At 36.2% G+C, this 27797-nt stretch overlaps 2 protein-coding genes and 2 pseudogenes across 2 annotated transcripts; 3 read left to right on the top strand and 1 right to left on the bottom strand.

Moving 5' to 3' along the window:
* Positions 1–821, bottom strand: LOC147827823 (sin3 histone deacetylase corepressor complex component SDS3 pseudogene; annotated as a pseudogene).
* Positions 822–5170: 4349 nt separating this feature from the next.
* Positions 5171–8375, top strand: LOC147827822 (olfactory receptor 8B3-like; annotated as a pseudogene).
* On the top strand, positions 7379–10696 carry LOC101713500 (olfactory receptor 8B3-like). Its single transcript, XM_004874445.3, has 2 exons — positions 7379–7411; positions 9755–10696. Exon 2 carries the CDS (start codon positions 9770–9772, stop codon positions 10694–10696), a length of 927 nt encoding a protein of 308 aa, XP_004874502.1. The 5' UTR covers positions 7379–7411; positions 9755–9769.
* A 9428-nt stretch (positions 10697–20124) lies between these two features.
* LOC147827821 (olfactory receptor 8B8-like) lies at positions 20125–21170 on the top strand. The gene has a single exon (XM_087212633.1). The coding sequence runs from the start codon at positions 20238–20240 to the stop codon at positions 21168–21170; it is 933 nt and encodes a 310-aa protein (XP_087068759.1). The 5' UTR covers positions 20125–20237.
* Positions 21171–27797: the final 6627 nt, after the last annotated feature.

Below are 27797 nucleotides of genomic sequence, written 5' to 3'. Positions count from 1 at the left end.
TCAAGCCACTGGCCCCCAGTGGATTACAAAGAGTCCATGCTGAAGCTGGCCCAGATAGATCTTCATCTTGGTGCTGTCACTTGCCTTCCTCACCCAGCTCTCATTGGATCCAACTGAGCTGATCATGCATCTCAGTTTCTGGTTGTCCTTTGACTCCAGATAGATGGCCTGGCTCTTGTGATACCATCTCTTGTCATAGTACAGCTTGCCATCTTCTATCTGAGCCTCCAATCTCTGGGCTGGAGACTCCACAGGTGTAGCAGGCAATTGTTCAGGAGAAGAAGGGGATGCTGGTCTCTTGGGTGACTTAAACTTATTTAATGTTCTCAGATCCTCCATGATCTGCTCATCAGTTAATAAATACTTTAGCTGAGCAGGAGCAGATTTTCTTCTCTTGTCTGGGACAGGGACAGGATCATTTGGTCACCTCAGCAACTTTCTAGTCATGATGGGTTTCACTTCCATAGACTCTCCCATCAGTTCCATGGTCGCTTTTCATTTTCAATTATTTTCTTCTTTTCTTCTAACTCAGCAATCAGGTTCTCTTTCAATTCAACCTTCATGTCTTCAAATTATTTCACTGCTGCTTTCTTTTCTTTAATGTAATTTCTTTCCACTTGTTCAGTTTCCAGCTGGAGGAAGAATTCTGCATTTTGGATCCTCTCCTTGTACTGCTGATCCAGCTTTTTCATTCTCTTCTGGGTTTTTTTGTTTGTTTGCTTGTTTTTTTGTTTTTTGGTACAGGGGATCAAATTCAGGAACTTGCGGCAGAACCACTGAGCTAAATCCCCTGCCCAAAGCATTTGCATTTTTTTTTTTTTTTTTTTTGTACTGGGGATTGAACTCAGGTCCTTGTGCTTCTGAGGCAGGCAGGTGAACCACTGAGCTAAATCCCTGGCCCTCATTCTCTTCTGATATTCCTGTAATGTTTCTTCATGCAGTTGTTGCAGCTGCCTCTTGAGAGAAGCCAGTTTGCCCTGATACATCTGTCCCTTCATTTCTACATGATCTTCATCATACTTTGCCAGGTCAGTTTCACTAGCATCCTCAGTGTCCTCCTCTGACCCATGGCCCCAACAGCTGCGCTCCTCGTCCTCAGTGCTCTCCAGCTCCTCATGTTGCCTCTGACCAAGGCTGACTCTGTCCAGGGGAACCACCGTGGCCACAAGAGCTGGGGAGAAGACCTCTGCCTAGCAGGGCCCAAGGGCTCCCTCAACTCCAGGAGCAGAGCCGCCTGTCTGTGCTGAGCTCTGCCCCCTGCAAGAATAAAAATTCTTAATGTCTGTTTATGATGTGCTGATTGTTCCATACAATAGGACTCTAGTAAAAGTTTTACAATTTTATTTTACTGTGAAATTTAGCACAGCCACACACATAAAAGTATATAAATTGTACATTTCAGCTAATTTTCATACAGTGAACAGCTTTAATCAGGAAACAAAATGGCTCAGTGTCATCTCCAGGGAACAGAGTCTAGGTGTAATAGGAAATAAGAAGTTGTATTTACAATTTGAACCCTAACATGTCTGTGGTTCCTTAGGGACTTAATATTGTGCTCTCTCTTTCCCTTTTATATAGAGAGTGTATATCCCCCACGGAAGAACCAAAAATAAACTCTGATTTTTCAGTCAACCAGACAGTAGAATAGGAGATCCTACATCACCTTTCCCCTATGAGCACAGCAATTCAATGATATTCATGGACAAATTTCAGTTATGAGAATTTCCAAAACTGGTTATGGTACTCCTGGAGCCTGGTCTACCATGAAATCAACCACATTGAATCATGTGGGAACATATGAGTTACCCTCTTGCCATGGTCCTTATTCCTGTCATAGCACCATAAAATTGGGACAGAAACTTCTCATAGGAAAAGATTGAGGTACATCATGCATCCAGTGCCCCATCTTTTTCATAGGTTATTCAGAAGATAAACATCTATCTCCTGTTCTCATCACACTGAGTGGGCACAGGACAGAGGCCACTCTGATCACCAGGTGCCACTTAGAAAAGATACAGCAATTTAGCCTGCCATTCAGCATATCCAAATCCCCTCAGCTCAGTGCAGAGACTGGAGTCAAAAATTTGAACAACACATCTCTACTTAAACTAGGGAAGAAGTACATTGCCCTTTCAATGCCCCAAAATTTTCTGAGCACTGCTAAGAAGACTGCATACATAGGCTGTCTCAAAGTACTAACAGGACACCGGACATAGTGTATTCCTACTTCTCACCCAGTGAGAATAAAATGGACTAGCGATCACCAATGCTTCTCCCAGAGATTCATCAAACATCAGCAAATAAAAATCCTAGTGAGACAGAGGTACTTTCTGAAAGCAGTCCTTCTTGCTTTTGGGCTCTGTTGTAGCTACAAAACTTTGTGTTGGAATTTTTCTGTCCGTGGATGTTAAATCATTGCTTCTGTGGAAATTTATGGTTCAGGTACCTTATGTTCCAACATTCTTTTGCTTACCTGTGTGATTTTAAGGTGTAAGTCAATCCACATGCCTTGGAATGTTCAATCCATTTTATAAATATGTATTTCTCTGTGTGTGAAAAAATGAACATATACAGGTATATATTTATATAAAAAAGGGACTTATGTGTAATAGAAACTTCATTCTATACTTACATATAGATAGGCTTAATAAATAGTACAAAAGAAGTAAGCTTCCTCATTGTTTTCAAACTCCTCAAAATGCAGACTCTTCAAACATAAAACAATGAATTGTACTAACACAATTATGAAATATTTCCAGAAACATAAGACAACAAATGACATCTTGTAACAGAGAAAGATGAAAAAGGCTAGTTAGGCATTGAATTTATGATGCATTAAATTAACATTATGCCTTTTGTAACTTAAATATTAGATTTCTGTATATCGTTTCCTTTGTCTTATTTAGGATTTTACCCCGATGTGTTACCTACGAGTTTAAAACTGCTAGACTCAGTAAATGGGGAAAGAAAAGGGAAACACACTCTGCAACATTATGTATAAGGAACCAAGATTATCAGATAATTACTACTTATATGAATTGAAAGTATATACCACATAGTCAACAGAACAATTATATTTGATAGTTTTAATTTTAATTAATTTTATTGGTACATTTTAGGTATAAAATGTAACGACATTAATCACTGGAAATTTGTACCTTTACATATTCACTCTTGGTTCTTATTTTTTTCCCCATTCCCCTGCCCTACCTTCAACCCCTCCAACCCTCCCTATCTACAAAGACTTTGTTTCCATTTTTTCTTTTTCTCATATTAATTCCATTCCCTTCCTTCTTTACCCCTACTCCTCCAACTTCCCCTTTGCCCCTTTTCCTCCTATTTCACATTATCTATTATACCTTTTAGTCCTTATTTACACTTTCAGTTTCTCACACTAGAAAAACTATTTGGTATTTACACATACGTGTCCTATTTATTTCACTTAAGAGTGTCACCTCAATGTGCATCCATTTAGCTATAATGTCTCTAATTTCTCATTCCTTATGGCTGAGTAGTACTCCATTTTATAGAAAATCCACATTTCCTTTATGCAGTCTCCAGTTGATGGGCAATTGGTCTGTTTCCAAGTGTTAGCTAATACAAACTGTGCCGCTGTAAACATGGGTGCACACATATTGCTGCGGTAGATAATTTTAATTCTTTGGGGAAGATACCCAGGAAGGGAATAGCTGGGTCAATTGAGACTTCCAATCCTAGTGATTTGAGGTATCTCCATACAGATTTCCTCACTGGTTTCACCAGTCTACACTCCCACCAGAAGTGGAGTAAGATTCCTTTTTCCCTACAGCCCCGCCAGCATTTGTTATTGGTTGATGTCATGATAGCAGCCATTCTTTCTGGAGTGAGGTGAAATCTCAGCGTTGTTTTCATTTGCATCTCTCAAATGACCAGTGATGTTGAACATTTTTTAATATGTTCATTTGCTATTTCTACTTCTTTGTCTGAGAAATGTCTGTTCATTTCAGATGCCCATTTTTGGATTGATTCTTTAAGTTTGAGAGGTCTGGTTTTTTAAGTTCTCTATAGATTCTAGATAGCAGACCGTTGTCCGAGGGACAGCTGGTGAAAATTTTTTCCCACATTGTTGGTTGTCTCTGCACACTGTTGGTGGTTCCTCTTCCTGTGCAGAAGCTTTTTAGTAAGAAGAGATACCATTTGTTGATTGTTTGTGCTAGTTCACGGGGAACTGAGGTTTTCTTCATAAAATCTTTTCCTACACCAATGTCTTTAAGAGTTCTACATAACCTCTCTTGCAGTCGGTTTAGTGTTTCTGTTTTGTATTTAGATCTTTAGTCCATTTTGATTTTAGTTTACTGCACGGGGAGAGATACAAGTCTAATTTTAATCTTTGGCAGGTTGAAACCCAATTTTACCAGCACAGTTCATTAAAGATGCTATCTTTCCTCCGTTAAGGGTGTTTGGCTCCTTTGTCGAAGATGAGGTGGCTGAGTGTGTCTGGAGTTGTTTCTGCATCTTCTAATCTGTTCCACTGGTCCTCAGGTCTGTTTCTTTGGCAGTACCATGCTGTTTTTATCCCAGTAGCTTTGTAGTATAGTTTCAAGTTGGGGGTTGTGATACCCTGTATCTTGTCTTTATTGGGGAGAATTGGTTTTGCTATTCTAGGTCTCTTGTTCCAAATATATTTTTGGACTGTTTTCTCAAGGTCTGTGAGGTATGCTGCTGGAATTTCAGTTGAGGCTGCATTGAACCTATATAGCAGTTTTGGAAGTACGGCCATTTTCACTATGTTTATTCTTCCTACCCAGGGGTAAGGGATGTCTTTCCATTTTCTGATATCTTCTTTAATCTCTTTTTTAAGAGTGCTGTAGTTTTCAGAGTAGAGGTCTTTGATTTCTTTGTTAGGTTGATTCCCAGGTATTTCAATTTTTTGGATGCTATTGTGAAAGGAATTGATTTATCCATTTCTCTATCAGTGAGTCTGTTTCTTGTGTACAGAAAAGCTATTGATTTTTCTATGTTGACCTTGTATCCAGCTACTTTACTGAATTTGGTTATTAAGTCTTGAAGACTTTTCATGGAGTTTTTATGGTCTTCTCTATAGAGTATCATGTCATCTGCAAATAATGACAATTTGACTTCCAAAATGGCTCTTCTGTGTCTGAATTGATTCTACTAGGCTTAACAGAATATGTTTCTAGTAATTCATGTGGTCACTGTGTTGGCAAGTTTAGGTTTAACAACTCCAATTTAGCTGAGTTCACATCCTCACACCCCTGTGTAATTTTTTCCTCTTAAATTTAATCCTTCATAGACTTCTGTTATTCTTCTGTATTTACACTGAATATGTTCATGAACTTCATATCAAAGAAGAATGTTATCTCCTACAGAGGGTGTAAGACTCAGCTACACTTTTATTGCTTTTTATTATTGCTGAGAGCTATGTGCTGACGTCACTGGCTTATGATCGCTATGTGGCCATCTGTAATCTGCTGTTGTATAACACTGTCATGTCCCCTAAAGTGTGTTCCAACCAAATGCTTGGCTCATACCTGATGGCATTTTCTGGTGCCATGGCCCACACAGGAAGCATGCTAAGACTGACCTTCTGTGACGCAAACGCCATCAACCACTATTTCTTCGACATTCTCCCTGTGATGCAGCTCTCCTGCACCAGCACCTATATCAAGGAATCAGAGGTTTTCATTGTAGTGGGGATCAATATCATTGTGCCCAGTCTCACCATGTTCATCCCTCATGGTTTCATTGTCTTCACTGTCTTTCACATCAGCTCCACAAAGGGCAGTTATCTTTCTATCTCTACAAGTGGTGATCAGAAAACCAAATTAATGTTTAAATCAAAAAATGTATTGCATCATCTAGCAGCTGTTGAATTGATACATCATGTACAGGTACAAGCACCCAAAGATAAATGTAAATGTATCGTATACCTAAAATGTACCAATAAAAGAATTTAAGAAAAAAATGTATTGCCGTAAAGGATATATGTTCCCTCAAAATACTCCGCTTTACTACAAACAATGTCATGTTGTCATTCTTGGAACTTTGTAAAGCAGTTATGGAAGCCCTCTTCATGAGTACATCTTCAATTTTTAATTAGTGTTTTTATTTCATGGCATACATATATTGCATATACTGTATTATTATGTTTGTGACTAAAGTTTCATAGTTTTTGGTACTGTTGTAAACGGTACTGCCTTATAAAATTTCAAATTTTTAATTGTTCATTGTTAATAAGAAGAAATAATATTGACCTTACAGTTTAAATGTCTCCCCCTAAACTCATGTAGAAATTTAATTGTCTTTGTAATAGTCTGAAGAGTTAGTACGCAGTTAATGTGGGAGTAGGTTCCTTATACAATGACATGTCTGGCCCCTCTCTGGCTCATTCTAGTCTCCTTACCACCTTCACTTTTCCTCTCAGCTTCTTTTTGCTTTTCTGCCATGTGATGCCAAGCATCATTTTATTATGCTGCAAGAAGTCCCTTACCAGATGCTGGTGTCTTGGTCTTGGATATCTAAGACTCCAGAACAGAAAGCTACTGAATTTGTTTCTTATAAGTCACCCATCTGTAGCATTCTGTTTTACCAGCAAGAAATGGACTGAGACAGATTTGATGTTCTGAGGCATTCTAAATTTATTTATAACTTGTAGTAGAATTGGTTTTTTAGAGTGTCTTGAATGTTACTGTGAGCAATCATTATCTGCTGAGAAAGTTATCTTGTTTCCTCCTTTACAATGTAACTGCCATTTCTTGTTTTCTTGCCATATTGCACTATCACCTCTAACCATGGAGTAGTTATAAGAACGGAAAACCATGTCCTGTTTTCTCACTATGAGGTAAAAGTTGCATTCTTCATGAGTTTGTCAAGTCTTCAAGTTCTTACTCTCTTTGAAATACCCTTGGAAAGAATTACTTCCCTTGGTGTTTAACACTGAAGAACTCATATGATTCTCAAAGTGACAGCAGGGAAAGTGAAAAAAAGGGCAAAACATTTATCAAAAGTTTCTTCCACCAACTTATAATTGATACTACTCTCTACATTCATGAATTCATACATCACTTCCATAAAAAGATGTAAGTAATATAATATGTAGTTTATAGATGAACACAGTAATTAAAATTTGATAAAAATTTGTGATGACTGTGATGCCAGAAGGTACACCAGAAAAGATGAGAACATAATCACAGATTGTCCCCAGTTTAAAATGGTTCAACTTACAGTGTTTCGATTGTACAAGAGCATGAAAGGAACAAAATCCATAGGAATGCTCGAATTTTGACCTTTTCTTTGGCTAATGACCTTTTCTTGTCTAGTTCTGAGAAACTGCATTTTGATTCTCAAATTTTGACCTTTTGTTTCATATGCTCTTGTGATGCTTTAAGTTAATGTAAGCATTCTGAGCACAGTTAAAATGGGCACAGCCAAGCTATGTTGTTTGGTAGCACAGCTGTATTAAATGCATTTCCATTTTAGTATATTTGCAGTGTGTGATGAATTAATCTGAACACAGCTTCTTCATACTGAAGGACATCTATACTCAAGTTGATATTTGACTATTTTCCTCATGCATTCCATCATTTTCACCCTTTTTCTTTTCTTCTTATATAATCATCACAACAATCCAGTGAAATGCATGTTACTTTAACCATCTCTATTTGATAAATGTGAATCTGTAGCACAGACATGTTAAGTTACTTGTCCAAGATATTATCATTTGGAAGCACGGGGAAGGATTCCAACATAGACCTTGTAACTAATTTCTCCATCTTGTGTATGACGAATTTAGAAATTTCTAACTACACTGCTGAAGTGTTATATTTAAGAGCTCAGCAGGATACTTGGGGAGACATTTCTACTAAGTGTTTAAAGGTCAAAAACTTCAGATCAAACAACAAGGAAGCATATATACAAACTCTACAGAAGATGATCATTAAAGATGTGGGAACAAACAACAAAGAACCCAAGGAATGCATTTCCTTTGAGAGATCACAGTGATGGGGAGATAGGAGTTTAATTTTGGCTCTACCATGGGAGATGTACAGTCCCCGAAGAGAAAGGAAAACTGGAGAAAATATTGAGTGTCTAGGGAATTCAATACACATTGTGGCTTAAGAAGTAAACACAATCCCTTCCTTTCTTTTTTTAAATCTAAACTCTCTTCTCTGTGCAGAAACTGAGGACTCTTCTTCCTTGTTTACAGACAAGTGCATTATGCAATTAAATGCACATTGAATATTCTGATGTCTCATGTAGTGACAATTATAATAAGAAGGGCTGTTTATTTTTCTCCAAAGCTGATGCTTCAGAGAAGTTACCGCTATCACTGTAAATTACGACCACTAATTCAGAAAGACTTCCTGCGAATATGAGAAATTAAGTCTATTTTATCCTCTTAGGATCAAAGGAATCAAAGCCAGAAACCCAAATTGTCCTTTCAGGACCAAGGGTAAAATACAACAAAGGAGCACCAAGTTTTCTCCCCTAAGAAGGGTAAGTTTTGACATCCATCTATATGAATATCTTCCAATAAAATCTTTACTGAGTTATCACTAACATGTATAATTATGTATATGCAATATACAAATTGATTGCTGACATACATACACATTGTAAAATGATCTGAACAATGAAAATTATTAACTTATGTGATATACACACAGATATATAATGAAAAGAATTTTTTTTTTTTTGGTACCAGGGATTGAACTCGGGTCCTTGCGCTTGTGAGGCAGGAGGCGGAACAACTGAGCTAAATCCCCGTCCCCCAAAAGAAATTTTAAAGATCTATTTTTTATCAAATCATGAGTATATGATACAGTATTAACTATTATTACCATGTTTTACATTAGATCTCGAATGTTTCATTGTTTATGTAATTGATCTTAATACCCTTTGGACAAAATCACCTGAGTTTCTCACTGGCTAATAACAATCAACATTCTACTCTCTGCCCATATGAATGCACTATTTTAGATTTGCACACACATGCAAGATCTGACATTATTTCTCTTTCTGTGTCTTGCTTTTCATAATTAGCATAAGGAACTCATGTTTTGAGGTGAAGTCCAGGAATCTGATATATGTCATTTTTTCCCCATTTTCTGCTTTCCCACGACTCAAGTACAACTAGCAGAAGTACATCTTTGAAAGAGAAGTAGATGATGTTCTTAGGAATATTGGACACAGGGGTGCAGTATTTTAGTTAGTAAGCACCCTTTCCATGGACAGATCTCTCACTCTTCTAGACATAAGATTTTCTGCATCATGGGACTGTAATGGAACCACTCATTCTTAGGGTCTGGTTGTTTTGTTTAGATTAGAACAGTTTTTATGGTTCAAGCAAACAGAGTCTAATCTGCTTTAGAATTCAATATCAAGATGAAAGACCTCTGGCTCCAATTTTACTAGTGAATGGAGGATCCAAACAAAGGAGGAACTGATGAGATGAGAGAAAAAATTCTATGCTGTTCTAGCTTTGTTTTTCCTTTGTTTTTTCAAGGCAGCTATGTTTTCATATGGCACCACTGGGCTTGGCTCTACTCATGATGCTTTTCAGTGTGTTTAGCTTTGAAGACTTAAGTGAGGGGAAGACAGTGTCACTCAGTAGCAGGTAACATTAAAGGCAAGTGTCATGGACCCAGGCGGGTTAGGTCTGGACATTCACAGCTTATGCCTCACATTTGCAAGGGAAGATATTGTTGGAAGAGTGGGTGTGGTATGATGCAATCCTTCTTTCCTGTATCCACAGATTCTATAGAGAAGAATGGCTCCTGAAAATGGCTCTTTTGTGACTGAGTTTATTCTGATGGGGTTAACAGACCGGCCAGATCTCCAAATACCACTGTTCTTCCTATTTCTAGTAGTGTATGTGCTCACTGTGTTAGGAAATTTGGGCTTAATAACTCTAATTGCATTGAATTCTCATCTTCACACTCCCATGTACTTTTTTCTCTTTAACTTATCCTTCATTGACCTTAATTACCCTTCTGTATTTATACCCAAGATGCTCATGAACTTCATATCCAAGAAGAATGTTATCTCCTACAGAGGGTGTATGGCTCAGCTCTACTTTTATGGGTTTTTTGTCATTTCTGAATGCTATGTGCTGACGTCAATGGCCTGTGATCGCTATGTGGCCATCTGTAATCCACTGTTGTATAACACTGTCATGTCCCCTAAGGTGTGTTGCAGTCTTATGCTTGGTTCATACCTGATGGCATTTTCTACTGCCATGGCCCACACAGGATGCATGCTGAGACTGACTTTCTGTGATGCAAACACCATCAACCACTATTTCTGTGACATTCTCCCTGTGATGCAGCTCTCCTGCACCAGCACCTACGTCAATGAATTGGAGGTTTTCATTGTGGCGGGGATCAATGTCATTGTGCCCACTGTTACAATCTTTTTCTCATATATGTTCATCCTCTCTAGCATATTTAAAATAAGCTCCACTGAGGGCAGGTCTAAAGCTTTCAGCACCTGCAGTTCCCACATAATTGTTGTTTCCATCTTCTTTGGATCAGCTGCGTTTATGTATCTTAAGCCATCCTCTGCTTGGTCTATGGATGAGGGGAAAATCTCTTCTGTCTTTTATACCATTGTGGTTCCCATAATGAACCCTTTAGTCTATAGCTTGAGGAACAAAGATGTGAAACTTGCCCTGAGAAAATCTTTGAGCAAAAGATAGCTTTGATCAGGAACATTATCTCTCTGTGCTTGTGCTTGCAGCACAAATAAGTTCTGAGTTCACATAAAATATTTTTGGTCAAAACTTTCTTTCATAGTTGGGGGGGCAATATTTGAAACTTACCTTGTTTTCCAAATCTTTTTTTTTTTACAGTATGTTTTCTCTCTTTCCTTATAATTGTACAATATCTCCTTTCACCATTTTTTCTGTTATGTATGAATTAAGTGAAAAGGACTAAGAAAATGAGGTTGACACAGTAATCTAGGAAAAGTAGTAGACTTTAAATCAGAGTACTAACAGGTAGTGTTAGGCTTTCTTTTTTCCTTAAGCAGCTAAGGGAGTCTAAATTATTCATCTCTCTGAGTTTCACTAGCCCTTTCACTCAATGAATATACATTGATAATCTAGGAAGTATTAGTTACACTTCACAAGGTACAGTAAATATATCTTTCTAAAAAGTATAACGCATAGTGTTTATTGCTGCAATAGAGGTTCTATTTGATGGACTATGCAAAAAGATCTATATTTGTAAAATGGTAGCATATGAAAGAAACATATTCCTGCCCAATGTAAGCCAGAAAAACTAGAGTATAGAAAGGCAGCCTGTGGGACTCATGTTTCGATAACAACTGACAAATGAAAATTGTCTCATCCCCCAAAACACCATATCAGAATAGTGTCACTTTCTTTTATTGTGTACAGAATTATTCATTATTTATGAGGAAAAATCCATGTTGACAATGAAGGAGGGAAAGAAGGAAGGAGAGATGGAGAGGGAAGGAAGGAAGAAGGTAGGGAAGGAAGGGATAGAGGAAGAAGGAATTACACAGGACTATATAGGAATTTTTCTAAAGGTTCTTGAGTTAAGTTTTTGTTCACGTGCACAACCTGATGGTAGATTTTGTGGGGTCAGAATACATGGGAAATGACTGACACAAGTTGGCAACAGAATTTTTTTGAGAAGGAGAATTAGAATTCATTTTCAGGGTCTTTTAATTGAGAACACTGGGACCTGCGATAGAATGAAACCGACAAACCAGTTCCCAGAGAAACACGCTGTCAATTAAAGAGATCTCTGTTTGAAGAATGACCAATGAAAATTTAACAGCATTTAAATCTGACCTTGTATCTTGTTCTGCAGAGTCCTCTAATTATCCTCCACTCATCAGGGAGCTGTGGGAAAACTTATGAGCCAGAATGGACATACATTAATATTGTTTTAGGAATAAAAATGACCATATTTGTGGAGAACCAGGAATCAAAAGGACAACAACTTCAAGAAATCAAACAGTGAATGTTAATTAAAATTAAAGTTAGAATGAAAGAATTTAAAAATTCAAATATTGGGAAAATGAAGGCTCTTCTCCCTTCTCTTTTATGGAAGGCCCAGGAAATATGAAAACTATAGGTTTCTCTGGATGGAACACAGGCTTAGGCCATTTGATTTTAAAGAACAGTTAACCTGGAGGGCAGGAGGATCTGGGAACAACTAAATCACTCCTGCTTTTATTGATTTTAATATACTGTTCCTATTTGGAATTTAAAGAATTAAAACCTGATATCTCTCCTTGGAGAGCAGTGAGAATTAGAAAACTACATTTGGTAAATTAAATAAATTATGATAATTTCTTTTCAAGAATAGGATGATGGATACTTTTTTCTTTCGGGAACCATAGTCAATGACTATTTGAAAATTCCTAATCTGATGCACCAAATGGCAATTTAAATAATTTCTGAGATAATTGTAATAATATACTATTTTAACTTTTAAAAAAACTTTCAATTTAGTGTTTACTGCAAAATTGAATGTCAATGGTCTGTTTTCTTGTATGTTTATATGTGTGGCTTTGCTAAATTTTTCATTTAAGCCTTGAAGTAACCACTCCTTCCCCATCTGATGGCTGCAACACCAGTGTGTTTGGTATTTCCCCACAAGTTTCAGCTGTCTATAATTGCTGAACTTGGTAAGGATTTGTTTAAATAGCTTTTACTGTTCCTTTTGATCAAATTATTTTCCCTCTTAAATAAAAGTATATTTAAATAGATAATATCTGTGTCTTTTGGTATCCTTTGAAGGCATTGCAGAGGTTATGTGTGCACATTATGTATTTCATTGGCACTTGAACTGACCAAGCCTATCTTAAACTGGATCACTGATCTTTCATTTGAAGAATCTCTAAATAAGGAAGTCTGTTTCTTTTTTAAAGTGTTAAACTTCCTTTAAAATTAACTCCCTCAATTTTATTTTTGTAAAATTAACTTCAAAACTTCAAATACTTTGTAAAAGGAATACAAGATACAAAGTCCTCAGAAAGTCCCTTATAAATAGAAATTCAGTTTGACCTAGATATTCCTCTTCTAGGCATCTTTCCCAAAGATGTAAAGAAATCATACTAGGCATACATGAACACCCTAGTTTATGGCAGTGCAACTCTTACTAGCTAAACCTTGGAAGTGGCTCATGTGTCCATCAAATGAATGGATAAAGAAAATGTGGTCTATATACATGGTGGAGTACTACTCAGCCATACAGAAGAGTAAATTTGAACAACTTGTAAAAGATGGATACACCTTGAGATCATACTATTAAGGGAAATAAATTATATACATGCTTTCTCTTATGTGCAAAACCCAAAGTATAAATTATTTAAAGGGCAAAATTAAAGATAGATAACAGGAAACAGGGACATAGATCTTTTGCAAATGGGAAGGAGCGTTAGAGGTAGAGGTAGAGGAGAGTGAGGAGAGGGAAAGGGGAAATAAAAAGATTTAAGATGTGTTATGTATGTTTACCAACTCCCCACAAATCACATAATCATTAGGTACTGCCAATATATATTAATGAAAACATACTGTGGACTTTATTGCTCAAAGCTGCTTCTCAGTGGAAGCTTATGTGAGGAGGTGGATCCACCCCGATGCCACTAGGAAGAGTCATAGGAGCGCTGCTTCAGGACCCTCTCACAGCTCAGCCCTTGGGTCTCTTCATATATGCCTTCCAATAAAACTGCACTCATAAAAAAGCAGATGGGATCCATTTAATAGAATTGTAGGGATGGCTCATCATGGTTTAAATTTGCATTTCCCTAATGAGGAATGATTTGAAGACCTTTTGCTTTTTAGACTTCATATTTTACACTAGTTTTAGATTCACAGTAAAATTGATGACAACATACACAAATTTCCCGTATAACCCCTGCCCCCACAGATACACAGACTACTCTGTTATGAACATTTGCTATCAGAGTAACCAACGTTTTACAACTGATGAACTCATATTGATGTACTACAAGCACCAAAACTCCATAGTGTGCACTGGTGTTCACTCTTGGTGTTTTCTATTCTATGAGTTTGAACAGATACATGACATGTGTAGACCATTAAAACATATAGATCATTTTATTGCACTCATAATACAAAATATTTTCATTTTCATCTTCCACTATTTGCCTATTCTTCATTCTGTTACTCTCTAACTCCTGGCTATTACTGATCTTTTCACTGAGTTTAGATTTTTACCTATACAGGAGCACCATGTAGTTGGAATCATACACATGTATGATTTTCAATTTGGCCTTTTCATTTCGCAAATGTAAATTTAATATTTCTCTATGTCTTTTCACCCGTTGGTAGCTCATTTCTTTTTACTGCTGAGTAATATTTCATTGAATAGGCCACTCATTTATTTATTTTTATTTTTTTTCCCCATGAAGTTTATTGGTATATTTTTGCTATAAAATACAGTTGCATTCATCATTACATTGCATTGTACCATTACATGAGTATCTTGGTTCTTATTTTTTTCCCATTCCCTTGCCCTCCCGTCACCCCTCCACCCTTCCCTATTTGTAAAGACTTTGTTTCCATTTTTTTTCTCTTCTCATATTTTTGCCTTTCCCTTTTTTCCCTTCCCCTACCCCTCCCAATTCCCCTGCTCTTTTAGACCTTTTCTTCCTGTTATACAATATCAGTTATACATTTTCAAAATTACAATATTAAGATCTAGGAGACATTACCACAGATTTTACAGAATTTAGAAGGATATAGGAAGCATATTACAAAAGTCTTTTTTGAAATAAATTTTCCAACTTCTAAGAAGTACCTTGGAAGACAAATTAATGAAACTAACTCTGGAGAAAATATAAAATTTGAATAGCACCTATTAAAGAAAGTATATTCCTAGCTTGAAAAATCTACCTATATGACAACAGCAGGCTCATAAACATTTTAACTGATAAATTATATCAAACAATTAAAGCAGAAAAAAGAAGGAACACTTCTCCCCTCATTTTAGGAACTTAACACTGTGCTAATCCTAAAACTGGATAAAGACAATAGAAGAAAAAAGTATGAACATAGATAGAAATTTGTTTAACAAAACAAACTACTGGAAGTCAGATCTGGCAGGTTGTAGAAAATGGTTTTGTTATAGGGATGGCAGTGTTGGTTCAGCATTGGAAGATCCACCCCCAAAAGTCATCATTTAAACAGAGGAAAGGAAAAAGTCATATGATCCTGTCACTAGTTGGAGTAAAAGTATTGGACTAAATTCTACAGCTGTTCATGGTAAAAGCCATCAGGAGACTAGAAGTAGAACAGAACCTTCTCAACAGATTAAAGACATGTACTCCATACTTCCAGCGAGAATGCCTTATATAAATGGAGAAGATATAACGCTTTCTCCTTAAGGTGGGGAACAAGGGCAGATATGCTTACTCTTTATCTGTCCATTAAACTTTGAAACGCAGTCCGCACCAAAATAGTCTGGCAATAAAATGGCACAACTAGGATAGGATTGACAAGGTAGAAGCAAAATCTTTATATGTAGATGAAACGATCATCTGCAGAGATGATACTAAGAAATCTCTAGGAGCCCCTAGAACTTGTATTTGAATTTAGCAGGGTTAGAAAACACAAGGTATATATAAAAATTCAGGCCTGTGTATACTTGCTATAAATGAAGAATTGGATATTGAAATTTAAAAGTTATGTAGGAGTACAAAGGACCTAGAAAAGTTAAAAACAAAAACAAAAACAAAACACTGTTGAAAGACGTTTGTTTAGTACCTAATTTTAAGACTTTTTCTAAAGCTACAGTAATCAAGGCAGTCTTGGTGTAAGGAAAGACATATAGATCATTTGAATAAAACAGAGAATCTAGAAATAGAACCACACATATATGGTCCACTGAGTTTTGAAATATTATTTAACATTAACATTTTATAGAATATAAACTCAATTCAAGAGTCGAGGAAGGGCCACTCATTTATTTATTCACTCATTTATTTTGCTGCTTCCAAGTTTTGGCAATTCTGAGTAAAGCTCCTATGTACATCTATGTACATCTATGTGTGGTTTTCAGCTCCTTTGGATAAATATTAAGGAGTGTGATTACTGGACCATATTATGAGTAGGTTTATTTTTCTAAGTTGTCAAGCTGTCTTCTAAATTGGTTTACCATTTTAGTTTCCAACCGGCAATATATGAGATTCTATTTTTTCTATACCCTCACTAGCATTTGTTATTGTCAGCCTTTTGGTATTTGGCTATTCTAGTAGGTTGGATTGCGTTTTACTGTTCTTTTCATTTTGCTGAATGTAGATGTTGTGGAGTGTCTTTTCATAGGATTATTTGCTCTCTGTATGTTTATATATATATATATATATATATTCATGGATAAAATATTTGTTCTGCAGTTATATTTGTATTTTATAGTTATATTTTGTTATGGATTTCTAGCCTGAGATTGTATAATTTGTCTTCTTTCAGATTTTAAAATGTATTTATGGGCCTGAAAATGATTTATCTTGGTAAATTCTATGTCATTTGTGTTCTGCTATTTTGAGGTGAAGTAGTCTGTGGATATAGATACTCTAGGTCATCGCTGATGTTTTGGATCAACTGTGAGCTTCCTGTGGGAGCTTCCTATTTTTAAAAGAAGGGGTGCTTCCATTTTTTTTCTCATATTAATCCCATTCCCTTCCTTCTTTTCCCCTTCCCTTCCCATTTTCCCTTCTCCTTTGCACCTTTTCTTCCTATTTCACATTATGGGGTGGAGGTGTTAAACAGTGGGCAGTAGAATGGGAAAAAAATAAGAACCAAGATGGATTATGTAAAGATGCAAATTTGCAATGATGAATGTCATTATATTGTATACCTTAAATGTACCAAGATAATTAATTAAAAAATGAAGTGTTGCTGAGATCTCCAATTGCCATAGTCGATTTATGTTTCTTCTTTCTTCTGTATCACATACCTTCATGTTATGTTGTTAGGAGAAATCACACTAAGGATCTTATCTCTTCTTGGAATATTGACCCTTCTATTATTATGTAGTGAGTGCTCTGCATCACTGTTAACCTTCAGTTGCTCTGAATTGAGCCCTGTCTGAAATTAAGATAGCTACACCTTCCTGCTTTATTTTGATTAGTGTTAGCAAAATATGTGCATAGTACATATATAGTATATATAATGTATTTATATTATATATATTATTAGTGTGTATATATGTATAAGATGGACATATACATTTATATATTGTATATATATCTATATATATACAATATATATTTCTCATTCTAACCCTCTCAAATTACCATTTTATTTTCTGTTTATAGATTTGCTTATCTTGGACAGCTCATAAAGTGGAATAATATGATACCCATTCTTTGTAACTTTTTTCATGTGGCTTTTTTCATGTGGCATAGTATTTTCAAAGTGCATCAATTCTGGAACTTATAAATTTTTTTTTTGGTACCGGGATAGAACTCAAGACCTTGCACTTGTGAGGCAGGCACCAGAACCACTGAGCTAAATGCCCGGTCCTTTGGAACTTATAAATATGCATCTTTCCTAATCCTTTGGTTGAATAATAGTAAATTGTTTGGATATATCACCTTTTATTTGCCCATGAATTAATTGATGTACGTTTTGAAATTATCTATTCTTGGTTATTACAAATAATGATATTATTAACATTCATGTACAAGATTTTATGGGAATACATGTTTTCATTTTCCTTAAACATATAGGCAGGAGGGGAATTACTGTTTGCAATGGTAATTGTGTTTCTAGTCTTTTAAGAAAATGCATATTGCTGTATAAGTGGTTGAAACCATTAAATAGCCTCACCAGTAGTGTATAAGCATTCCAAGGTTTCACACCTTCTGTAACACTTGTTATTAGTTGTCTTCTTTATTAAAACCATCCCAGTGAGTCTGAGGTGGATTCTTTGGTTATTGGAAGCACTGCTTGAAATAATTGCTTCCTTTAACAAAGAGCAAAGTAAAAGATAGCTAATATGAAGTAGAGACACAAATATTTTCCAAACAGGAAAAAGACCAAGAGGTGGAGGGATGGGGCAGATGGTGGAGAAAGAGATGAAAAAAGAACTGAGATGTGGTATGTACATGCACCAACTCTCCAAGAGTAATGAGATCATTATGCTACAAATGTATTAATAAAATAAAAAGAATGCAAATGTTTCTCATATTTAAAGGGAAATGAGGTCATAGAATAAGTGCCACATTTTTCTGCAATATCATTTTCAATATCTTCTTGCAAGTATTAAAATTAGATGGATATAAATCAAGGTTCCTAATTAGATTTTAAATAATTTTTTAAAGAGTTTTCATTTGGTATATCCATCCCTTAGCGGAATTTTAAAAATTAATTTAAATCTCGTCCAAGCCAAATTTCTTTTCAGAAGACACTGCCTATCTACACTAAAACTTAAACATTAATTTCTAAATGACAAAATGTCCATCTCTGATAGGAATCTACTTAGATCACACAGCTGTATAACTTCATTCACAGGAATGGTTAACACATTTACTTCCAGCAGGATATTCATACACAAATTTATCGTAGTTGTTCAAAAGTAAACACTTTGCTAGGAAGAGCTGAGTGTGGTTGCATTTGCCTGTAATCTCAGCCCTCTGACAGGCCAAACTGGGAGGATAATAAATTTGAGCCTATCCTGTGCAACTTGGTGACTTAGCCAGATCCTATTTCAAAATTAAAAAAAAAAAATCAGTAGAAAGGGCTGGAGTAGTCACTTAGTGAGAAGGCTCTAGGTTCAATCTCCAGTACCACAAAACAAACAAAAACTTCAGAAGGGAGACATGGACTTTAAAAATGAGACATTCCATAAAAACTACCAAACGGAGTTCTGACAATTCTTGTAAATTTTCGGATGAAGAAAATAAGAACCAGGGAGCAAGAATGTGTGGGGAAATTGTCATCTAGAATGGGTAGGAAAGAGAAACAATGAAGTGTATTTCCCACTGGATATGTGAAGAGGGAGAGAATGAAACTTATTTTTCGCTCTGTGTTGGGGGTTGTACAAGCCCCAGGGTAAAGGAAAATGTTTGAATGAATTTGTGAGTCCCTCAGGAACTAAAGGCAGATCATAGCCCAAGGTGTAAATACAATCCTTTTATTTCCCTTTTCCTAGGTTGAATCTCTTCTCTGGGGAAGATACCAAGCAAGCTCTTATCCTGTTTATTACCAATCACTTTGTGTCACTGATTCCACATTAAATCTTTCACGTCATACTAAGTGGCAAATGTGACAATAATGTACACTGTTTTTCTCTGTTATGTAAAAGGACTAGAAGTCATAATCAGAAAACGTGATCTATAGTTAATAAAAATTTCCAGGCCCAGGTGGAAATTCAGTCTCCCTTGTCTCCTCTCAGTATCCAAGGAAACAAACCCTAAAATCCTGAAATTCTCTTTGCAGGCCTTTGGTGAACAAGTAGCAAGGATAAGGAAACACCAAACTTTTCTGGTCTATGGATGGTGAGTTTATAAATTCTATGACTATTAATGTCCTCCTTTGCATTCAGGGATCTAAGTTAGGTTGTTTGTTTCTCCCATTTTGGGCAGTCCCGAGACTCAAGTAGAGCAGGCAGAGGAATTTGTTCATAGGGGGTGCAGAAAATGTTCAGAAACATTAAGGAGTTTGGAGTATACAGATTGTATTAGGCAACGTGTTCATTGTTCAAGGACAGAACTCTCCCTGCCCTAGGAGATTTAGAACTTTAATTTTGTAGTATGATTAGTGACTCACCTCTCCTAGATCTATTTTCTTGCCTGTGGATTTTAGAGGTTATACTTCAACTGCTGAGTATAGATCAGCACCGTGGTGCTAAGGCCTCTGCTTCCAGTTTTACTAGTGAGAGGGTAGATAGGTGAAGCAAAAGGGTGAGGAAATGAGAAAGATCATTCTTTCCTGGAGTCCTTTCTTTGTTATCCCTTGATTTTTGAGCAGTCACATTTGGATATGGCAGCACCAGCCTTTACTTTGTAGGTCAGCTGGTGATGCACTTTAATATGGTTAGCTTAGTAAGACTCTAACAAGTGGATGTCCATGTCAGCATCTGGTCATGATAAAGACTAATTCTATGGGCTCAGATTGAGTGAGACTTAGACTTGGCCAGTATATACTCTTTTCTAGTGGGAAGAGATAATGCAGGAAAAATAAGGATGTCCTTTAATGTGACCCCTTTTTCCATGACCACAGATTCTACTAGGGAAGAATGGCTCTTGAAAATGTCTCTTTTGTGAATGAATTCATTCTGATGGGGTTAACAGACCAGCCAGATCTCCAACTCCCACTCTTCTTCCTGTTTTTACTAATATATATGATCACTGCATTGGGAAATCTGGGATTAGTAACTTTAATTGGACTTAATTCACACCTTCACACTCCCATGTACTTTTTTCTATTCAACTTGTCCTTTATTGACCTCTGTTACTCTTCTGTGTTTACACCCAAAATGCTCATGAACTTTGTATTAAAGAAGAATGTTATCTCTTATACAAGATGCATGACCCAGCTTTATTTTTACAGCTTTTTTATTATTTCTGAGTGCTATGTGTTGATGGTAATGGCCTATGATCGTTATGTGGCCATCTGTAATCCACTGTTGTACAACGCTGCCATGTCGCCTAGAATGTGTTGCAATCTTATGCTTGGTTCATACCTGATAGCATTTTCTGGTGCCATGGCCCACACAGCATGCATGCTGAGACTGACCTTCTGTGATACAAACACCATCAACCACTATTTCTGCGACATTCTCCCTGTGATGCAGCTCTCCTGCACCAGCACCTACATCAATGAATTGGAGGTTTTCATTGTGGTGGGGATCAACATCTTTGTGCCCACTGTCACTATCTTCATCTCTTATGGTTTCATCATCTTTACTGTGTTTAACATCAACTCCACTGAGGGTAGATCCAAAGCCTTCAGCACCTGCAGTTCTCACATAGTTGCTGTTTCTCTCTTCTTTGGGTCAGGTGCATTCATGTATCTGAAGCCATCATCTGCTGGGTCTATGGATGAGGTAAAAATCTCTTCTGTCTTTTACACCAATGTGGCTCCCATGATGAATCCTTTAATTTATAGTCTGAGGAACAAAGATGTTAAAGTAGCCCTGAGAAAATCCTTGACCAGGAGAAAGTTTTGATCAGTAATTTAATTTCTATATGCACTTAATTATAAGACATGGAGTCTATTTTAATAGATGAGCAAATAGCTATTCCTATTATTTCTCATCATGGTGACAGTTGAAGATTCTCTCCATGTGTTTCCAATTTTACTAATATTCATTTTCCCCTTCACAGACACATTTTTTATTTTCATCATTTTTCCTATTTAATAATAAAATTAAGGAAGATTTCATCTCTATTTTTTCTCCTTGTAATTATGAACTATTTTTCTTTTGGTAAAAATAAAAATTTTGCAAATGACAAAATAAATGTTAAGATGATATTGTACCATTTCAGAGGATGTGTTTCTTTTCTTGTTTTGTTCTATTCTATTGGAAACAAATGAGATGTGTTTTCTATACCCTTGTCCTTCTATCCTCCAGTGGGCAGGAAATGTCTCCTTTGAATGCCAGTGTTTCACACATATACATCCCCAGGTCTACCATATGCAATACATTTTGCTGTTGCAAACTCTATGCATTCATCTTCTTTTTGTCATAATATTTGTACATATTTTGTAAAGCAAACTAGCTTGTGGAAGATATCCAATATGTATTTATTGCATGGATAGTATACTGAAGCTCAGTAAGGTTAACAATTGAAAGACTCACTGCTCTTTAATGAAAAGGCATAGAACAAGCCAATAGCCTACTTATTTTAACTCTCCTGCTGTTTCATATGTGCTTCCCCCTTTTATTTGCTGTATTTCATTAAACGTGACAAATATTTCTGTTTTTAAAGTTGACAATGCCTTGTCTCTAAATGTTATGTAAACTTATATCCCTTATTGCTGCTGTTCTTGAAAACAATTTCAGTTTTCCATTTGCTATGAAAGAAGAGGCCTGTTGAGACAGGAGAGTCGAGAGATGATTGGCTCAAGGAGGGAGCTCAGTGTTGTCCAAAACCTAAAAACAGAATTTGAAATGTTTTCAGATATTTTAAACTTAGAAAATGTGTATGAGAGAGAATCCCAGGACATGTCCTTAGTCCAGGACCCCAAAAGACACATGGCTTTTAGATAGGAGGTTGGTCTAAGGAATGGTGATTAAAGGTGTAAAAGCTGCATTTCAGCATGAATTTGTATTTGTTCTGCAAAGTACTACAATATGCTTCTCTACCATGGAGCTTTGATCAATCTTATAATCCACAATGGCCATACATTAATAATTTTGGAGGAATTGATATGAAAAAGATATGGCCACTTCTGTGAGAAATGGGGAAGAGAAAGGATACCAAGCTCAGGAGAAACACCTTGAGTGGTAACTGAAACAAGATAAGAATTTAGAAAGTGAAAAAGATGGAAAACTAAAGCTCCTCCAGTAGCTATGGGAATTTTCTCCAAATTGGAGGACTTTACAAATATTATAGGAGTCGCAAGTTTATCTGTGTAGGATGAGTCTTAAGGTTTTTGGTATTAAAAAATGTTAAATCTAGAATGTGGAAGGTCCTGGGAAGAATTAAATAATTCCAGTTTTGTATGCTTTCACATTTTATTTCCAGATTGACTTTTAGATGTTAAAATATCATATTGTAGTTAGGAGAGCAATGAAAATTTGAGAGAATTATTTGCTGAATAAACCAAAAGATGACAATTGCATTTCTAAAATACAGTGTATCATTTTCCCTTTGAAAAAACAGGCAAAAAAAAATGATGAGTCTAAAAATCCTTAATCCTTACTTCTTAACCAAAAGACAATTCAAATGTTTTCTAAAATAACTGTAATATTTACTATATTATCATTTTTCTAACCTTCACTTAATATTTATGTATTGTAAAATTTACCATATGTGCTTTATTGTCTTGTTCGGTTAGTTTTCAGTGTGGAGCATTTTTAAATCATTGATTTACAGTGTGAATCAATCACTCATATTCTGTCCCCTAACCTAGCATCAATGTGCTTGATTTTCATTCACAAAACTTCTATTTATGTAAAACAGTTGAATCTTCTAGTTTATTTTTTCTTTAACCTACTCTTTCTTTTTAATAAAAGGTATCATCTTATTGAATGAGAAACACTTTTAAATAAGTAAATAAAATCTCTGTTATTCATGATGCTTTGTAGACATTTTAGGGATTTATTCACCTTGTCATGTGTTTTATAACTAATTGGAGTAGCCCAAGAAGTAAATTAAACTGGATCACTTAACTTTCATTTGACAAGCCTCAAAACACAAACAAAATGTTTCCATTTCAGAGAACATAAACTTTCAGCATTCTGTAAGACTTTTTGTGAAAAAAAATAATGTTCACAAAGATATAAAGACATTGTAAAAGTTAAGGTTGCCAAACTTAAGACACAATTATTTTGATAGATTTTGCTTAGCACTTTTAATTATGCTGCTTAAAGGTTTTATTCAAAGGAAGTAAAAAACATAAAAGAAAGTAAAATGATATTAAATCTTTACATCTGAGATTTAAAAAGTAAGCCATGGGATTGACCTGAGTCTGCATACTCCAAAAGGGATATTTCTAAATCAGTGGGGAAACTTGAACTTTCTAAGTGATAGCTGAGAAAAACTTTCCAGAAGAAAAATTTGCTCATTGTATTTAGAATTATCTTAATGTAAACGTTCTCTAAGGAAGCTATGATTGTTGGTCAGGCTTAATTTGGAATGAATGTAGTCAGAGTTCACTCTTTTAAAGGCTGATGAAATCCAGAAGTAAAAGGGCTTGATTTCTATATCCCTGTACTTCCTTAACCTCCGGTTTTCATTGACCTTCATTTTGTACCCCTCTTCACACTGTTACCCTAAAGAATTGCATCCTACCTGTGGAAAAGTTCTAAAATTGTCTTATCTAGCCAGGACTACTCCTAAAATTTGACTATGAGAGCTGATGTGGAATTTTTCTATAAATCCAGCTCAGCTGGCACATTTCTTGGTTAGTTTGGCTGAGTGTCAGATGAGGTAATTCATATTGGGGACCACATTGTTCAAAACTTTTATCTTTCCACATTAAAGTCTCAATGTGAGGGATTAAAATGATTCCAATGAATAGTTGATAATTTGAAATGGTAAGAAAATGTCCAAAAGGGTAGGGGTTTTGGGAATGGAAGGGGAAAGGAAAGAAGGGAAAGGAAAAGTTATGAGAAAAGAAAAAAATAGAAACAAAGTTGATGTAACTAGGGAATGGTTGAGGGGATGAAGGGAGAACAGGTAATGGGGGGCGGGGGGAGAACCAAGATACATCATGTACAGGTACAAACACCCAGTGATAAATATAAACATATTGTATACCTAAAATGTACCAATAAAAGAATTTAAGGAAAAAAATCTGAATGTGAGGAAGTTTTATTTCTGAGGCAGGAATTCCATCTTCCTTAGGATGTGTGAGGTTGGTAGAATCACCTGAACTGCTCAAGTTCTCTTTTGGGCATGAAGCTGAAGACCTATTTTGGACATCAAGCTATAGGTCTGTAGAGGGGGGCACAAATGTTCAGAGGAGGAGTGCCTTCTGCCCTGTCCCATCTGTCATTCTCTTTGCTCCTCCAACAAGAACGCGAAGGTCAGCAGGTGAGGAATCCTATAGTTCGTCTCATAGTTGATGGGCCTAATGCTAACAGAAGTTTATAGCCCATTCCAAATCACAATTTAGAAATAGTTGAGTGGACACTTTGAATAGGCATTTGGCATCTGAATAATCTTTTTTAAAATTATGAAAAATGTGCATATTTTTAAAAATTATCACAATGTGAACAATGGTTTTTGTGATGAAATAGTGCCTAATAGCATAAACAAGAGCAAAATACTCACATAAGAAAAATGTGCAGAAAGTATCCTTCATAGTTCATATTTCATAACTCTTTAGCCTAATTCAGAATGTGTGAATATATTCTTAAGTATTAGTGGCCTAGACAATAAATGGAAATGAATAAGAGTGGCCTATATCTTCATTCTTGTTTTAGTCACAGGGTCAGCAATTAATTTACACATTCAACATCTTATTTAATCTCACATCAGTCATGTTTGGGAGGCACCCATATGAGCACCCCACTGAGGCTGAGACCATTGCTGTTAAACCCCTCTTCCAGAACATACTGTCCCCAGGCTTTGTCCAGTGATGTGTCATGTGACAGTTCTAGAAATGAAGGATACCATATCAGCCTTGTGGTGTCCCTTTTCATACTATCTTTGTCTTTTGGTAGGCTGATGCATGTGACAATGAGGTCCTATTTAGGTGCTGAAACTATGAAGAAAAGTCAGACAGAATCAGGATGGAGAGGGAAGAATCAATGGAGACACAAGATGAGACCTATGAAGGACTCTGACAATATTCTATTTCTACATCTATGCAGTGGTTTTAATGTTCATTCTGAAATAGGTGGAAGTCTGTATAATTTATAGCACCTTCACATTTGTATTTATGGTAAATTTCTCAATATAATCAGGTTACAAAACTTTGATTAAAGCCAGACTTTCAGTGAGAAATACACTAATTCATAAACAAAGATTGCAAGTAAATCCCTGCATATAGAAATGATTTCCTCATGCTGTTTCACCTAGATCACAAAGAGCATCCTACCACAGTTCTTCAGATCACATAGGTTCTTTGGCAAACAATCATCTAAAACAGGAGATGACTTCTTTGAAACCATGTGAAAGAAATCATAAATACTATGATTTCCTTTTGTATTAATGTCATTTTTAAAATAAGGGGAAGAATTTTATTTGTTAGAGCAAATGTTTGGTTCATTCATATCCTTATACTAAAAATTTTCTCTCCTTTGGATATGTATCCAGAAATGAGGTAGCTCAATCATTTATTACCTCTATTTCAGCATTTTGAGAAACCTCCCTATTTTTTCTCATAATAGTTGGATTACTTTACATTCTGAAGGTTTAGGGGTAGGTAGTAAAAGTTCACTCTTTTTGATCAGGGCCTGGTGTATGCTGTATGGAAACACCATATTAAATCTTATTCAATTGAATAGTTAATAGAAATTTAAATCTTTCTCTATCTACATTCTTTACAGCCTTATAAATTCAACAACAAGAATAGGTGAATGCTATGTATGGCTACAAATTCCTTCAAATACTATATTCAGTAGGTCACTTCCTCTCTTCATCCTTACCAGGAAACAACTGGCATTAGAATGCTGAAGCCACAGTGAAATCAGGGCCAGTTTGCTCTTTCTTAACAACTGACACCCAGATTGCCAGGAGAGAGAAAACAAAATGTGCACGAAACGTGCACAGTGAGGTAGAGAAAGAATCACATGGCTATGAAGCAAAAAGCAAGGAACACTAAACTCAAGGAATAATCTCTATCATCAGAATAAAACTGTTGTGCCTTCCATTTATACTCCCATCCTTCAGTGACTGCATGGCTTTTCAATTCTCTCCTCTTGTTGGAGACCATAGTATCTCTAAATAAATTCAAAACCCTCAAAAAAATATTCAAAACCCTCAGATAAGTGTCTAGAATATATGGAGCAGAGGGCCTTTCTTCAGGAGACTAGTTCTTCCATAACTCATGGATATCAAACAAATGGAATTGAGCCATATCTCTTTCTTTGACATGGCTCCAAGGGAGACTGGAAACATCTGCAGTCTTCCACATATTGATCCACTGGTCATATGAGGTTATGAGATCATTGTGAAAAGCCCTTACTGAAGGGTTACAGTTGCTCTGGAGTCAAAAACTCTCCTGAAACTCACTGTGGCCACACTCCACAAGCTTCGTGGAGCTGTAGTTCACCTGAGGCAAGATATCAAAGTCATTTTTACCATGTTGAAGTTACATGTCAGTAGACACTGGGACATCATTTGGGGCACATCACTGATGTAGCACATGATCAGTTGGCTCAGGGGCCTGTGGTACAAGTAATGATGCTGACATAATCAATGGTCAACTGCATCCTGTGCTACCATGTGTTTGCATTTCAGCTTTGAAACAATTGTTGTTTTTTTCAGATTGTTTAAGGAATAAAGTAAGAATAGAGATGTCATCCTCACAATAGCCGAACAGTGTGACAACATATTTGCTTTGTAGAGATTTTAATACCTGTGTCCATGGTAGAAATTATGTTTCATTTCCAAACTTGTTACAAATAAAACTTCCCCTGAATGTCATTCTTCTCTCAGCTAAGTTTCCATCTTGATGGGTAGATCACTTGAGTGTTCTGGTTGGCCCCACATACTGGCATAAAAGCACTCTTTAGCACAAAATTTCCAGGCCTACATTTTTTTCTCTTGTCACTTTTAGGGACTTTAACAGGAACTCATAACTTTTACCACTCATACGTTACCTCATAATCTCTAGACCATGTTTTTCCAGTATCTGATTCTGAGAAAGTATGCTAGGCTTCTCTAACTCTTTCCATGCATTCTCTCACTTCCTTCTTCTTTCTAATCCATTCTCCACACAGCAAAGAGGGTTACCTTTCTGGTGTCCCTGCTCTGTAGGGAACAGGGGAAGGGGACATTACCAGAACCTCTGCAGTAAGTCCTAGTCCCCTACGAGCCATGGCAGCACATGGCAAATTACAGGAAAGGTAGAAAAATGAGACCTAGAAGAAGCTGAGCTTTGGGTCTGATCAGTGCTGCTCTCGGCAGCAAAGATGAAAGCCCCCAGCTTACCACACCTTTTATTCAATATTCATTGG

Source organism: Heterocephalus glaber, unplaced genomic scaffold (genome assembly GCF_053883595.1).
Source record: "Heterocephalus glaber isolate CG9 unplaced genomic scaffold, H.glaber_assembly_v1.0 deba00001431, whole genome shotgun sequence".
Classification (NCBI taxonomy): Eukaryota; Metazoa; Chordata; class Mammalia; order Rodentia; family Bathyergidae; genus Heterocephalus; species Heterocephalus glaber.
This window is presented reverse-complemented; position numbering and strand designations above follow the sequence as displayed.

What these genes read in the sequence shown, in the direction of transcription:
- LOC147827821 (XM_087212633.1), top strand. Translation starts at nt 20,238, where the DNA reads ATGGCTCTTGAAAATGTCTCTTTTGTGAATGAATTCATTCTGATGGGG.
- LOC101713500 (XM_004874445.3), top strand. Translation starts at nt 9,770, where the DNA reads ATGGCTCCTGAAAATGGCTCTTTTGTGACTGAGTTTATTCTGATGGGG.